The sequence below is a fragment of the Entelurus aequoreus genome, linkage group LG19 (genome assembly GCF_033978785.1).
Source record: "Entelurus aequoreus isolate RoL-2023_Sb linkage group LG19, RoL_Eaeq_v1.1, whole genome shotgun sequence".
Lineage (NCBI taxonomy): Eukaryota > Metazoa > Chordata > Actinopteri > Syngnathiformes > Syngnathidae > Entelurus > Entelurus aequoreus.
Genome location: NC_084749.1, coordinates 45505251 through 45522302, shown reverse-complemented (window position 1 = coordinate 45522302; position 17052 = coordinate 45505251). Strand labels below are relative to the sequence as shown.

The following is a 17052-nucleotide window of genomic DNA, read 5'->3' as shown; positions in this document are numbered from 1 at the left end:
GTGGCTGGGGAGAGGGAAGTCTGGGCTTCTCTGCTTAAACTGCTGCCCCCGCGACCCGACCTCGGATAAGCGGAGGGAAATGGATGGATGGATGGATGATTGCTTTCTGTAGATTCAAAAAGGTAGGACCCTGGCGGATTGGTCAGCCTTTAAATGGAACCCACTTTTAGACCAGTTGATCTGCTGTTTCTTTTCTGCTCTGCCCCCCTCTCCTTCGTGGAGGAGGGTGAGGGGTTATGTTAGATCCACTATGGACTGGACTCTCACTAATATGTTAGATCCACTATGGACTGGACTCTCACACTATTATGTTAGATTCACTATGGACTGGACTCTCACTATTATGTTAGATCCACTATGGACTGGACTCTCACACTATTATGTTAGATCCACTATGGACTGGACTCACACTATTATGTTAGATCCACTATGGACTGGACTTTCACACTATTATGTTAGATCCACTATGGACTGGACTCTCACTATTATGTTAGATCCACTATGGACTGGACTCTCACACTATTATGTTAGATCCACTATGGACTGGACTCTCACACTATTATGTTAGATCCACTATGGACTGGACTCTCACTACTATGTTAGATCCACTATGGACTGGACTCTCACACTATTATGTTAGATCCACTATGGACTGGACTCTCACAATATTATGTTAGATCCACTATGGACTGGACTCTCACTATTATGTTAGATCCACTATGGACTGGACTCTCACACTATTATGTTAGATCCACTATGGACTGGACTCTCACTATTATGTTAGATCCACTATGGACTGGACTCTCACACTATTATGTTAGATCCACTATGGACTGGACTCTCACTATTATGTTAGATCCACTATGGACTGGACTCTCACACTATTATGTTAGATCCACTATGGACTGGACTCTCACTATTATGTTAGATCCACTATGGACTGGACTCTCACACTATTATGTTAGATCCACTATGGACTGGACTCTCACACTATTATGTTAGATCCACTATGGACTGGACTCTCACTACTATGTTAGATCCACTATGGACTGGACTCTCACTATTATGTTAGATCCACTATGGACTGGACTCTCACAATATTATGCTAGATCCACTCGACGTCCATTGCACCGGTCGCCCAGGGGAGGAGTCCCCACATCTGCGGTCCCCTCCAAGGTTTCTCATTGTCCCATTGGGTTTTTCTTTGCCATGATGTGGGATCTGAGCCGAAGATGTCGTTGTGGCTTGTGCAGCCCTTTGAGACACTCGTGATTTAGGGCTATATAAGTAAACATTGATTGATTGACATTGAAGTTCTCACAGATCTGAGAACAGTGGAGAGAATGAAGGGAATGGAGGATACAGGCAGATCCAGCCTATAAAATCTGGCAAAAGTTGAGGTTGACACCTTCTCCAAGATCACGTCTCTAAACAGATTCCGATGTGACCATGCCGCATGTGGAGTGCGCAACTACTCGCCGGCTGCCCTACTTGAGCATAGGCAAAGTGATGAGGCCAACAATCCACTGGGACCGGCGTTTGGTTGCCAACCGGTCTGCCCAAAGTCGCTTCACCTGAAGACTGCTCTACGATGAGACCAGTGTATGGGCTACATACAATATGCCTTTAAGGACCTCTCATGGCAGCCTTTCTGAATCCTCAGAAAGATCTTAGGCAACATTTTGGGCTGAAATGCATGGTTTGATAGAAGAAACGCCGTTCTGACCTAATCCCCTAACTGAATGAAATCTCACGCTAACAGAGAGCGCAGTGAACTCGCTTACTCTCTCAGCTGATACGCTGGCAATCAAAACTCTTCAGATCTTCAGACTCAGGAGAAATGATCCAAATGGAGTAAGGGCTCAAACACAGCTGTATAAAGTGCCTTGAAGACTACTTTAAAGATTTCAAGAAGAGAGCAAAAGCCTTTTTGTGGGGAATCGCCTCCTCACACCCTTGAAAAACAGTGGCGCTACAGGGCGTGCTAAAGGAGTCAACCCATCAGACCGGCTATGAATAGTGGAAACGGCGGCAAGATAGCCCCTGATAGTGGACTTTGACCGCCCTTAGCATATCACAGAATGAAGGATTTGGACCTGTCCCTGTGAGAATAAATTTGGCCTTATTGGCAGATGCCACGGTTGCCAATTTAGCATCTCACTGATCTTGACCTTTCAGGGGGCTCAAGATAGCCTTACCCTCTGGCTCGGAGGAGAGGAAGTGGATTACAGAGATTCACTTGGGACTGTGGAAGGTTCAGCCATCATTGCCCAAAGGTGCCGGTTGGCCATGCATTGAAAACCACAAAGGACAATAACCTCTGTAGGACAAGAGATTGACTGTAGCCTGACCAAAGTGACCCCAAAACTGACTGACCACCTGTCAGTGAAGGAGCTCCGATTGAGAGCTGAACCACTGCTGAATCCAGAAAGCCAGGAAGGTAAAAGGCTCTTGGGGACATAGCCTCTGCCCAAGTTCATAGAGGCAAGCACCGGCTCTGACGAGCATGGTTGGAGATTTCCGGCTGCCTGGTAAAAGCTTAAGAACATTACAACCGTGTTGTCCTTCCTTTATTTTCTTATTTTACATGACCCTTCTCCTGACTGCACATTAATGGCAAATGGGAATATGTCAAATGTATGTTTGTAATAAAGGGAAAAAGACCTAGCAGATTCCTGGACAACAGGTTGACTCAAACATATCAGAAACAGCAACATATTTAAAGAAAGGAGCCAAAGTGCACTGCAGCAGATTTGAATCGGATAGGTTGAAATTGATTACCCCTATGCAAAATGGTCTGTCCTAAAATATGTAAATTTATGAATATTGCCCTGCCCTGAAACCAACATTGTTTACTAAATATTAATCAAATTAGAAAGTATGCAAGCCCCTGAGTTAGCAGAAAGCAAAATACTGCAGCTTTCGGTAAACTATCTAATACAAACAATTTAGTGTGGTGGTCTCAAACCCGCGGCCCGCAGATATATTTTGTGGCCCCCATACTTAACTTTGTAGTTTAGGGTGAATGCGGCCAATAGTAAAAATATTGTGGCAGTCTTAACCCTTGTGTGGTGTTCGGGTCTGTGGGACCCGTTTTCATTTTTTATTAAATACATTTTTCAAACTGAGACTCACTGACTTTGGCTCATTTTCTGTGAAGAACAGACATCAGAATACATATTTAATGACCACACACCATACACCCCCCCTACACATTTCTATCACATATAAGATGTCAGGGTCCACTGGACCCGGGGCTAATAGAAGTGTGGAAATTGATGTTCTGTGTACCACACACACACACACACAGCAGGCCTAGACAGGAGGAGAACAGAGTGTAGGTACACAGAACATCAGAGGGTCAAATGTGCGAGAAAATGAGAGCAGACAGTGTTGACAAACAACTTGCAACCTTGTGTGGGAACCGCAGGTGCAGAAACACAAAAGAAGAATCCCTGTGGGAAGCAGAAACTGCCAGAGAAATTTTTCGTGCAATGTTCATATTGTTGTTACTCAGCCAGCGTTTGTGGGTCTGATGGACCCGTTGCATTTTGTGGCTTTTAATGCCTCACCATCAAACACTTTTATGTTAAAATACTGAACAGATGTTTATTGGGATAAGGTAAACATCTGTAACATAAAAGTGTTTGATTGTGAGGCATTAAAAGCCACAAAATGCAACGGGTCCATCAGACCCACAAACGCCCGCTGAGTAACAACAATATGAACATTACACAAGGGTTAAACTAGTAGTAGTAATTAGGGTTGCAAAGGGGTGGAAAGTTTCTGGTAAATTTCCGGAAAGTTTCCGGAAATTTACCACGGGACGTTAAGCTCGGGAAGTTTGGAAATGTTGACCATTTTTTAATTATTCAAAGTTGGACACCATCCATCTTATTCTGTAGAATAAGATGAGAAGCTTGTAAAACACTAATGCAATGCCACACACAGACATAAATAGTCAGCTAAACAATTGGAGTACCGTATTTTCCGCACTATAGGCGCACCTAAAAACCTCCAATTTTGTCAAAAGCTGACAGTGCGCCTTATAATCCGGTGCGCCTTATATATGGACCGATATTGAGCCACAACAGGTAAAAGTTTCAATCAATTGCAACTACGGTAAGCAGACGCCAACTTCATTTTCCCCCGTAGAAGAAGAAGTTCTTCTTCTACGGTAAGCAGCCGCCCCCGTAGAAAAAGAAGCGCGCGGTGCATGCAGAGTTTAAACTTAAGACGATCAGTCCCGCAGTAGAACACGGGAATAGAGCAGCAGCGGGCATGTCGGATGCCGTATCCGCCCAACTGTTTTCATTCGGACACTGAAGAAGAAGAATTTGAGGGATTCGTGGATGAGGAATAACTTCATAAAGTGAGCTTTACATGTTTATTTTGTGTGTTGTGTTGTGTGACATTAACGTTTGAGCAACGTTGAGTTATTGATATATTGTTATTGCTCTGCACTATTTCCAGTGTTACTATATTGTGATTGCACTAACGTTTGATTTACCGTAACAGTATCAGACTGTTTTTTACCTGTTTATTGAATCAGGGAAAAGTTCCCCTCCACTATGTGATATAAATGTTGCACTACATGTTATACCTTGCTGTTGTTAAAAGATAAACAAAACACCACATCACTGACTTTACCTCGGGGGAAATAATAAAACAGCTGTTTATTCATTTTGGGAGTGAACGGAGTTGTCAGAACGCTGGTTTGTAATCTATTAATAAAGTTTGACTGACCTATCTGACTGTTTTGTTGACATTCCCTTTAGCGCAGCTCCATCTAATGGATGCATAACGTAACCCCAGCCTCTACTGTAGCGTCTATTCTATGCGCCTTATAATGCGGTGCACCTTAAAATGTCGTGCACCTTATATATCAGTGGTCCCCAACCACCGGACCGCACAAGAAATTAAATTTTTTTTAAAATAAAAAAAATAAATAAAAATAAAAACCTTTTTTTTTTTTTTTTTTAATGAAATCAACATAAAAGTCAAAATATATACATTATATATCAATATACATCAATACAGTCTGCAGGGATACAGTCCGTAAGCACACATGATTATATTTATTTATGTTAAAAAAAAAAAAAAAAAAAATTTTTTTTTTTTTAAATACACCCCCCCCCCATCCCCCGGTCCGTGGGACAAATTTTCAAGCGTTGACCGGTCCGCAGCTACAAAAAAGTTGGGGACCACTGTTATATATGAACAACGTTTTAAAATATGCCATTCATTGAAGGTGCGCCTTATAATCTGGTGCGCCTTATAGTGCGGAAAATACGGTAGTCTTAACAAATATTTGCTCTGTAAAGCAGCAGTTCCATTGGCAGCCAACCAATAAGCAAATATTAACATTGCTGTATGTATACTTTTGACCCTCACATTTTCAGTAGAGCCATAATAAATTCATAAAAGAAGCAAACTTCATGAATGTTTTTTGTGACCAACAAGTATGTGCTCCAATCACTACATCACAAAAAAATAAGAGTTGTAGAAATGATTGGAAACTCCAGACAGCCATGACATGATGTTCTTTACAACTTTTAACCACGACTGTACTTTATTGTCTACCGACAATTCAATCCCGGTCACCTCGTTTTAACCCAAATGTTACAATATTTGTGAGTTACTTACAGCTGTGGCAGGTGGCCCCTCCGTAGCCCGTGTCGGAGCATTTACAATGGAAGGCGCTCCATGATTGAGTACATTTCCCTCCATGTTCACAGAGACTGGGGGAACACCTGAGAGGCAAACAGTGGAGAAAGAAGTCTGTCAATGTTCCCCGAAAAATGTCTTTTCGTAACCAAGCAGTCATTTTGATTGGTTCTTGTAAAGGAAAAAGCCGAAAATAAGTGCGGCTGTGCCAAGTTGGTAAACCTCACCCTCATCCGGGTCACGGCACCACTAGCCCCGTGCTTCCGTTACGCTATGTACTCCGACCTGGGTCTACCGAATAAGAGTCGAGCGCCGTTACAACCGTTACACATGTGAAAAACAAACGGTTTGTTGAATGCTAAGCTGAAAGGTTGCAGATATATAGATAACAAACATTTTTGTCGTATTCAGTTGCACTCGTTATCTTTTATTGTGTGAATGCTCCAAAGCAGGGGTCACCAACGTGGTGCCCGCAGGCACCAGGTAGCCCGTAAGGACCAGATGAGTAGCCCGCCGGCCTGTTCTAAAAATAGCTCAAATAGCAGCACTTACCAGTGAGCTGCCTCTATTTTTTTTAATTGTATTTATTTACTAGCAAGCTGGTCTCGCTTTGCTCCACATTTTTAATTCTAAGAGAGACAAAACTCAAATAGAATTTGAAAATCCAAGAAAATATTTTAAAGATTTGGTCTTCACTTGTTTAAATAAATTCATTATTTTTTTACTTTGCTTCTTATAACTTTCAGAAAGACAATTTTAGAGAAAAAATACAACCTTAAAAATGATTTTAGGATTTTTAAAAACATATACCTTTTTACCTTTTAAATTTCTTCCTCTTCTTTCCTGACAATTTAAATCAATGTTCAAGTAAATTTATTTTTTATTGTAAAGAATAATAAATACATTTTAATTTAATTCTTCATTTTAGCTTCTGTTTTTTTGACGAAGAATATTTGTGAAATATTTCTTCAAACTTATTATGATTAAAATTCAAAAAAAATTATTCTGGCAAATCTAGAAAATCTGTAGAATCAAATTTAAATCTTATTTCAAAGTCTTTTGAATTTCTTTGAAAAAAATTTGTTCTGGAAAATCTAGAAGAAATAATGATTTGTCTTTGTTAGAAATATAGCTTGGTCCAATTTGTTATATATTCTAACAAAGTGCAGATTGGATTTTAACCTATTTAAAACATGTCATCAAAATTCTAAAATTAATCTTAATCAGGAAAAATGACTAATGATGTTCCATAAATTATTTTTTTAATTTTTTTTCAAAAAGATTCGAATTAGCTAGTTTTTCTCTTCTTTTTTTCGGTTGAATTTTGAATTTTAAAGAGTCGAAATTGAAGATAGACTATGTTTCAAAATGTAATTGTCTTTTTTGCGTGTTTTATCCTCTTTTAAACCATTCAATTAAGTGTAAATATCATTAATTATTAATAATAACATAGAGTTAAAGGTAAATTGAGCAAATTGGCTATTTCTGGCAATTTATTTAAGTGTGTATCAAACTGCTAGCCCTTCGCATTAATCACTACCCAAGAAGTAGCTCTTGGTTTCAAAAAGGTTGGTGACCCCTGATCCAAAGCATTCACACATATGGTTTTCTACACCAAAATTCATCTACCGTATTTTCCGCACTATAAGGCGCACCTAAAAACCTCCAATTTTCTCAAAAGCTGACAGTGCGCCTTATAATCCGGTGCGCCTTATATATGGACCAATATTGAGCCACAACAGGTTTCGCAACTACAAGATGCATAAAGAAACCCCGGCCTCTACTGTAGCGTCTATTCTACAACGTGGTGCGCCTTATATATGAACAAAGTTTTAAAATAGGCCATTCATTGAAGGTGCGCCTTATAATCCGGTGCGCCTTATAGTGCGGAAAATACGGTATTTATTATTCAACTTCTTCTACTCCAGATTTTTGGCACGATCTACCTTCCACATTTTCCCCCCGATTCAAAGCGTTCCAACTTCAAACTGTTCAGCCTATTCAGGAATCGCGGGCTTTCCCCTGACAAATTCCAAAAATTCCCTGATTTCCCAGAATTGCAGATTTACCAGGACATTCTTCCCCATTCAAAATGAATTGGTCATTTTTCAAACTTCCACCATTTCCGCATATTTCAACCTATTCAAACCATTCCACCTTCAACACATTCCACCATCCTGGAAATTTAAACCATCTTTTTTCAAGTTAAAAAAAATGACAGGATTTTCCAGAATTCCTGGTTTTCCAAAGCCCTATTTTCACCCTTAATTCTGCCGACTACTCCTCCCGCATTTTTCAACCCACTTCAACCCTTCCACCGTCTAAACATTTTTCTTAATTAGGACAAAAAACGAAGTGTTTTTTTTCAACTGGAAAAATTCCTGTTTTTCCCCGAAATTTCATATTACCATTTCTCAATTCAACATGTTACTACTTCAACATTTCTTGACCGATTGGAAAAATTCCAACACCAACCATTTCAACTCATTCAGACCATTCAAGTTATTATTATTTTCAAGAAAATTCCCGCTTTTACTGAAATTCCCAATTTTTTGGGAAACTTCAATGGGACATTCTTCAAAGTTCCACAACTCCCACATTTTTCATCTGATTCAAACTGTTCCAACTTCAAACTGTTCAGCTTATTCGGGATACGCGGGCTTTCCCTTGACAAATTCCAAAAATTCCCAGATTTCCCAGAATTGCAGGTTTTCCAGGACATTTTTCCCATTCAAAATGAATTGGTCATTTTTCAAACTTCCACCAATTCCACATAATTGCAACCGATTCAAACCATTCCACCTTCAACACATTCCACCATTTTGGAAATTCAAACTACCCTTTTTTCAAGTTAAAAAAAGTTTCAGGATTTTCCATAATTCCTGGTTTTCCAAAGCCCTATTTCCACTCTTTTTTTCTGCCGACTACTCCTCCCACATTTTTCAACCCACTTCAACCATTCCCCCGTCTAAACATTCGTCTTAATTAGGACAAAAAACCAAGTTGTTTTTTTAACTGGAAAAATTCCCGTTTTTTCCCGGAATTCCGTAATACCATTTCTCAATTCAACATGTTACTACTTCAACATTTCTTGACCGATTTGAAAAATTCCAACACCAACCATTTCAACTCATTCAATTTTTTTTCACCATTTACAAAAATAATTCCCGCTTTTCTCAAAATTCCCAATTTTTTGGGAAACTTCAATGGGACATTCTTCAAAGTTCCACAACTCCCACATTTTTCACCCAATTCAAACTGTTCCAACTTCAAACTGTTCAGCTTATTCGGGATACGCGGGCTTTCCCTTGACAACTTCCAAAAAATCCCAGATTTCCCAGAATTGCAGGTTTTCCGGGACATTTTTCCCATTCAAAATGAATTGGCCATTTTTCAAACTTCCACCATTTCCACATATTTCAACCGATTCAAAACATTCCACCTTCAACACATTCCACCATCCTGGAAATTCAAACTACCCTTTTTCCAAGTTAAAAAAAGTTTCAGGATTTTCCAGAATTTCTGGTTTTCCAAAGCCCTATTTCTACCCTTTTTTCTGCCGACTACTCCTCCCACATTTTTCAACCCATTTCAACCATTCCCCCGTCTAAACATTCGTCTTAATTAGGACAAAAAACCAAGTTGTTTTTTTAACTAGAAAAATTCCAGTTTTTTTCCCGAAATTCCGTAATACCATTTCTCAATGCAACATGTTACTACTTCAACATTTCTTGATCGATTTGAAAAATTCCAACACCAACCATTTCAACTCATTCAGACTATTCAAGTTTCTTTATACCATTTTCAAGAAAAATCCCGCTTTTCTCGAAATTCCCAATTTTTTGGGAAACTTCAATGGGACATTCTTCAAAGTTCCACAACTCCCACATTTTTCATCTGATTCAAACTGTTCCAACTTCAAACTGTTCAGCCTATGCGGGAATTGCGGTCTTTCCCTTGACACATTCCAAAAATTCCCTGATTTCCCAGAATTGCAGGTTTTCCAGGACATGTTTCCCCATTCAAAATGAATTGGCCATTTTTCAAACTTCCACCATTTCCACATATTTCAACCGATTCAAACCATTCCACCTTCAACACATTCCACCATCCTGGAAATTTAAACCATCTTTTTTCAAGTTAAAAAAATTACAGGATTTTCCAGAATTCCTGGTTTTCCAAAGCCCTATTTCCACCCTTTTTTCTGGCGACTACTCCTCACACATTTTTCAACCCATTTCAACCATTCCCCCGTCTAAACATTCGTCTTAATTAGGACAAAAAACTAAGTTGTTTTTTTAACTGGAAAAATTCCGGTTTTTTTCCGGAATTCCGTAATACCATTTCTCAATTCAACATGTTACTACTTCAACATTTCTTGACCGATTTGAAAAATTCCAACACCAACCATTTCAACTCATTCAATTTTTTTTCACCATTTTCAAAAATACTTCCCGCTTTTCTCAAAATTCCCAATTTTTTGGGAAACTTCAATGGGACATTCTTCAAAGTTCCACAACTCCCACATTTTTCATCTGATTCAAACTGTTCCAACTTCAAACTGTTCAGCTTATTCGGGATACGCGGGCTTTCCCTTGACAAATTCCAAAAATTCCCAGATTTCCCAGAATTGCAGGTTTTCCGGGACATTTTTCCCATTCAAAATGAATTGGTCATTTTTCAAACTTCCACCAATTCCACATAATTGCAACCGATTCAAACCATTCCACCCTCAACACATTCCACCATTTTGGAAATTCAAACTACCCTTTTTTCAAGTTAAAAAAAGTTTCAGGATTTTCCATAATTCCTGGTTTTCCAAAGCCCTATTTCCACTCTTTTTTTTCTGCCGACTACTCCTCCCACATTTTTCAACCCACTTCAACCATTCCCCCGTCTAAACATTCGTCTTAATTAGGACAAAAAACCAAGTTGTTTTTTTAACTGGAAAAATTCCTGTTTTTTCCCCGAAATTCCGTAATACCATTTCTCAATTCAACATGTTACTACTTCAACATTTCTAGACCGATTTGAAAAATTCCAACACCAACCACTTCAACTCATTCAAGTTTCTTTTTACCATTTTCCAGGAAATTCCCGCTTTTCCCAATTTTTTTGGAAAACTTCAATGGGACATTCTTCAAAGTTCCACAACTCCCACATTTTTCATCCGATTCCAACTGTTCCAACTTCAAAATATTCAGCCTGTTCAGGAACTGTGTGCTCTACTTCAACAATTCTAAATTGGGATTTCAGTTCAACTTCGGCATCAGAACATTCACACGCAATTCCTTCAGTAATTGCCTCATCTAGTTGGGTTATGTTTTTAAGTCGTCATGTTGCTGGTTTGGTTGTGTTTTCTCTCTAGGTTTCAAATTGTGGACAATAATAGTCCTACTGAAATGTATCTAACAACTTATCTTGCCCTACACTGAAATTATTTTATAATGTTTAATACAAATGTAATTAACAAATGATAACAAGTGAATGTCAGAATGGCCCTTGCAATTGTATTTTATTTTTTTATGTGACATGGGTTGACAGCATTCACCCTTCCTAGTGCATAAAAATACACTTTGAAAGTATGGACTATGGATACAAAAATATACATATGCTAAATGCATGGAAAGGAATGAGGTGTGAAACAATTGAACTTATGTCTGTAGGGGAAAAGCTTTCAGAAAGTTTCCAGAGTTCTGAAGCAGCTAGCAGATGGTGGTTAGTGAGAACAGGTGGTGGATGAGTCATGTTTCTCAGAATGTTACAGGACCTGCTGAGATCGTTAGATCGATGCCTGACTGCGAGACATGACGTTTTAATAACAACATTTAATTGGGTTCAGACCACCGTGAACGTACGGTGGTACCTCGGTACTCATTATTAATCCCTTTCAAAGGGACCGTTGAAAACCGAATTGCATGGAAATAAAAATCCCGTAGGAAACAATTGATGTATTCCCGACACCTTTAAAACAATCCAAAATGGATAAATAAATAAATGAACCTTAGCGTGGAACTAATCTTTTGGTCAGTCTAAGTATAAGTATAAAGTCTAAAGTATAATATAAAAGGGTTGGAATTGGGGGTTAGGGGTTAGGCTGCTGCCCCCGCGACCCGACCTCGGATAAGCGGAAGAAGATGGATGGATGGATGGATGGATGGAATTGGGGGTTAGATCACCAAAAATGATTAGAATTAGAATTAGAAATACTTGAATAATCGCCGAGGGGAAATTAAGATTTTCAGCACAATCCCATTCAAGAGCAGACAAACATTACAGAGAGACAGAACGGGATCAAACATTACAGGGAGACAGAACAGGATCAAACATTACAGGGAGACAGAACGGGATCAAACATTACATGGAGACAGAACGGGATCAAACATTACAGGGAGACAGAACGGGATCAAACATTACAGGGAGACAGAACAGGATCAAACATTACAAGGAGACAGAACAGGATCGCTGACGGGTCTGCCAACTTCCGGCGCCCCTTACAAAAAAGGTGAGAAACAGGTAAACGCTGTCTAACAGTCTAAGCCTGGGCCCTTGGAGAGGGGGTCCAGACTGAGGCCAAGGGGGAAAAAAACGCATAGCCATAGCACACATAAGCATGTGTGTAAGAGTGAATCATCAAAGAACTCAGAGGACATTAAAGACATTAAAAGAGCAGAGTTGATGCAACCAGACACACAGCTACAAAAGTAAAAACCATCCATCTTCTTCCGCTTACCCGAGGTCGGGTCGCAGGGGCAGCACCCTAAGCAGGGAAGCCCAGACTTCCCCCTCCCCAGCCACTTGGTCCAGCTCCTCCCGAGGGATCCCAAGGTGTTCCCAGGCCAGTCGGGAGACATAGTCTTCCCAACGTGTCCTGGGTCTTCCCCGTGGCCTCTTACCGGCCCAGGGAGGCGTTCGGGTGGCATCTGGTCAGGATGCCACCTCGGAGTCTTGTTCACGAGTGAGGGAAGAGTGGATGGTGAGATCGACAGGCGGATCGGTGCGGCGTCTTTAGTAATGCGGACGCTGTATCGATCCGTTGTGGTGAAGAAGGAGCTGAGCCGGAAGGCAAAGCTCTCAATTTACCGCTCCATCTACGTTCCCATCCTCACCTATGGTCACGAGCTTTGGGTTATGACCGAAAGGACAAGATCACGGGTACAAGCAGCCCGAATGAGTTTCCTCCGCCGGGTGGCGGGTCTCTCCCTTAGAGATAGGGTGAGAAGCTCTGTCATCCGGGAGGAGCTCAAAGTAAAGCCGCTGCTCCTCCACATGGAGAGGAGCCAGATGAGGTGGTTCTCAGGATGCCACCCGAACGCCTCCCTAGGGAGGTGTTTAGGGCACGTCCGACCGGTAGGAAGAACCAGGACACGTTGGGAAGACTATGTCTCCCAGCTGGCCTGGGAACGCCTCGGGATCCCCCGGGAGGAGCTGGACGAAGTGGCTGGGGAGCGGAAAGTCTGGGCTTCCCTGCTTAGGCTGCTGCCCCCGCGACCCGACCTTGGATAAGCGGAAGAAGATGGATGGATGGATGAATGGATGGATATCCTTTCACAGAGTTTCATGGAAATTAACTACTTTTTTTCTGTTTAACACTGAAGACAAAAATCGACCAATCAATCATGACAAAAATGTCCTCTCAGTTCAAAACATTGTTTGTACGTAACTAAGAAAACATTCCAAACAATTACTATGATGCATCTTAGACTCACTCCCACTACCAGGATCTCAACTCAAGTCCAGTGGTGATGACAAAGTAGTTTCTTGCAGGTAAAAAATGTATTACCACAAGGAAGAAAAAAAAGCTGGTGGAAGGCAGAGGTGATGTACAGACAGATGGAGGTGGAGGTGGAGGTGGAGGTGGAGGAGAGTCACAGTGGGATAGTGACAGTGATTGGAATGTCAACGCTGTTCGGAAACTGGAATGAAGCCATGGAAATGAAGTAAAGCCGACAATGACAATGTGTGCTGGGAGAAAATGGGGAAAATGACCACAGAAAACTACATTTATTGTTTGCAATTGTGACACCGTGGCAGATGTTATTGAGTAATAAATGGGAGGAACGTATTCCCTTCCCTACCAATAAATTAGTTGAATGCATGTTCTACAGCAGGGGTGTCCAAAGTGCGGCCCGCGGGTCATTTTTTAACGGCCCCACGGCACATTTTAAAAATACGATTGAAAAAAATAAAAACATTAAAAGTGGTATTTAAAGAGCAAACAGGTGAAATGTAACAAGAAAATGTAGCAATGTTTACTCTAATCACACAAAGCTGCCATGCAGGCTGTTTTGTTCTTTAAAAAATAATAATGAATCAAAATCAATGTCATTATGAATTATTGACCTATTCAAAGCTCCAATTACGTCACATTAAATATTTTGAGATATTTTTTGGGGAAAATGTTGCACATTTTGTGTTTGCCATGTAAAAAAACAAGCTGTTTTTTTTTTTTTAAAGAAGGGCCTTAAACGAACAAACATAAAACATAAACAACAATAAAACTTATAATTGACAGATAGATCTGAAGTTGATCTTGAGATTATTGTGTTAAAAGTAAACAGTAAAAAAATATATATATATAATTTATTTTTTAACACTTTAATGAGTAGGACCCTTTTGGATCCCCTACAGCAGGGGCCGGCAACCCAAATTGTTGAAAGAGCCATATTGGAGCAAAAATACCAAAACAAATTTGTCTGGAGCCGCAACAAATTAAAAGCCATAATACATACAGATAGTGTGTCATGAGATATACATTGAATTAAGATGACTTAAAGGAAACTAAATGAGCTCAAATATAGCTACAGATGAGGCATAATGCTGCAATATGTACATATAGCTAGCCTAAATAGCATGTTAGCATCGATTAGCTTGCAGTCATGCAGTGACCAAATATGTCTGATTAGCACTCCACACAAGTCAATAACATCAACAAAACTCACCTTTGTGCACTCACGCACAACGTTAAAAGTCTGGGGGACAAAATGAGACAGAAAAAGAAGTGGCATAAAACACGTCCTAGAAAGTCGGAGAAAGTTATAAATGTAAACAAACTACGGTGAGTTCAAGGACCGCCAAAATTAGTAGGACAAAACGGCGCTCGCCAAATACTCGAATCAGTGAAGCCTGTTTAATATAAACAGTGTGCTTTATAACAATTAGGGAGGTGTGTGTCATGTTTGTCCTCCTACAGAAACCATATTAAAACAAAAAATATATTTTTTCCCCCTCATCTTTTTCCATTTTTCATACATTTTTGAAAAAGCTCCACAGAGCCACTAGGGCGGCGCTAAAGAGCCGCATGCGGCTCTAGAGCCGCGGGTTGCCGACCCCTGACCTATTCAAAGCTCCAATTACGTCACATTAAATATTTTGAGATATTTTTTTGGAGAAAATGTTGCACATTTTGTGTTTGCCATGTAAAAAAACAAGCTGTTTTTTTTTTTTAAAAGAAGGGCCTTAAACGAACAAACAAAAAACATAAACAACAATAAAACTTATAATTGACAGATAGATCTGAAGTTGATCTCGAGATTATTGTGTTAAAAGTAAACAGTAAAAAAATATATATATATAATTTATTTTTTAACACTTTAATGAGTAGGACCCTTTTGGATCCCCTACAGTTTTAGTGTGATTAGTTTTTAAGTGTCATCGCTCAAAAAATAATAATGAATTAAAATCAATGGTGTTATGAGTTATTGACATTTTTAAGGCTCCAATTATATAATCTGAAATATTTCACTTAAAAATTTTATTGGGTGAAAATATTGCATATTTTGTGTTTTTTTCATTAAAAAAAAGGGGTTTTCTTTGACAAAAAGAGCATACAATTTAAATCTTTAAAAAAATGTATATTGACAGATAGACCTAATGTTGATCTAGAGCAGGGGTCACCAAAGCGGTGCCCGCGGGCACCAGGTTGCCCGTAAGGACCAGATGAGTAGCCCGCTGGCCTGTTCTAAAAATAGCTCAAATAGCAGCACTTACCAGTGAGCTGCCTCTATTTTTTAAATTTTATTTATTTACTAACAAGCTGGTCTCGCTTTGCCCGACATTTTTTAATTCTAAGAGAGACAAAACTCAAATAGAATTTGAAAATCCAAGAAAATATTTTAAAGACTTGGTCTTCTTTTGTTTAAATAAATTCATACATTTTTTTACTTTGCTTCTTATAACTTTCGGAAAGACAATTTTAGAGAAAAAATACAACCTTAAAAATGATTTTAGGATTTTTAAACACATATACCTTTTTACCTTTTAAACTCCTTCCTCTTCTTTCCTGACAATTTAAATCAATGTTCAAGTAAATGTATTTTTTTTATTGTAAAGAATAATAAATACATTTTAATTAAATTTTTCATTTTAGCTTCTGTTTTTTCCACGAAGAATATTTGTGAAATATTTCTTCAAACTTATTATGATTAAAATTCAAAAAAAAAATTCTGGAAAATCCAGAAAATCTGTAGAATCAAATTTAAATCTTATTTCAAAGTCTTTTGAATTTATTTTAAATTTTTTGTTCTGGAAAATCTAGAAGAAATAATGATTTGTCTTTGTTAGAAATATAACTTGGTCCAATTTGTTATATATTCTAACAAAGTGTAGATTGGATTTTAACCTATTTAAAACATGTCATCCAAATTCTAAAATTAATCTTAATCAGGAAAAATTACTAATGATGTTCCATAAATTTTTTTTTTTAATTTTTTAAAAAAAGATTCGAATTAGCTAGCTTTTCTCTTCTTTTTTTCGGTTGAATTTTGAATTTTAAAGTGTCGAAATTGAAGATAAACTATGTTTCAAAATGTAATTGTCATTTTTTTCGTGTTTTCTCCTCTTTTAAACCGTTCAATTAAGTGTAAATATCATTAATTATTAATAATAACAGAGTTAAAGGTAAATTGAGCAAATTGGCTATTTCTTGCAATTTATTTAAGTGTGTATCAAACTGGTAGCCCTTCGCATTAATCACTACCCAAGAAGTAGCTCTTGGTTTCAAAAAGGTTGGTGACCCCTGCTCTAGAGATTTAAAAACTTGAATAATAACACAAATAATAATACTGAATAATGACACATTTTTTATATTTTTTGGACCAAAACCCTTTGGGGTCCCCGGGATCAAGCCTACATGGAAGCCTAAATGTATATTTTTTATACGTATATTGTATTGGTTTTTAAAATAAAAAATACCAAAATGGCCCCTGCTAGCTTGGATTTTTCAGTGTGCGGCCCTCAGGGGAAAAAGTTTGGACACCCCTGTGCTACAGTGTTATGAAATGTAAGCAGTCCTGTCCCAAGTAGTGGAGTTCCTGCATTTCTCCCTTGTAAGAACCCAAATTAATACTTGGAGAACTGCATTTTGGGGGGAATTTTGCTTATAAT

At 38.8% G+C, this 17052-nt stretch overlaps 1 protein-coding gene across 5 annotated transcripts in view; it reads right to left on the bottom strand.

Moving 5' to 3' along the window:
- The window catches only part of LOC133635399 (contactin-associated protein-like 4), a 207247-nt gene that overhangs the window by 67919 nt on the left and 122276 nt on the right, over positions 1-17052 (bottom strand). For all 5 annotated transcript variants that reach the window (XM_062028564.1, XM_062028565.1, XM_062028566.1 and 2 more), the window contains one exon: positions 5647-5753. In XM_062028564.1, coding sequence (XP_061884548.1) covers positions 5647-5753 — 107 coding nt within the window. The remainder of the gene's footprint in view (positions 1-5646; positions 5754-17052) is intronic.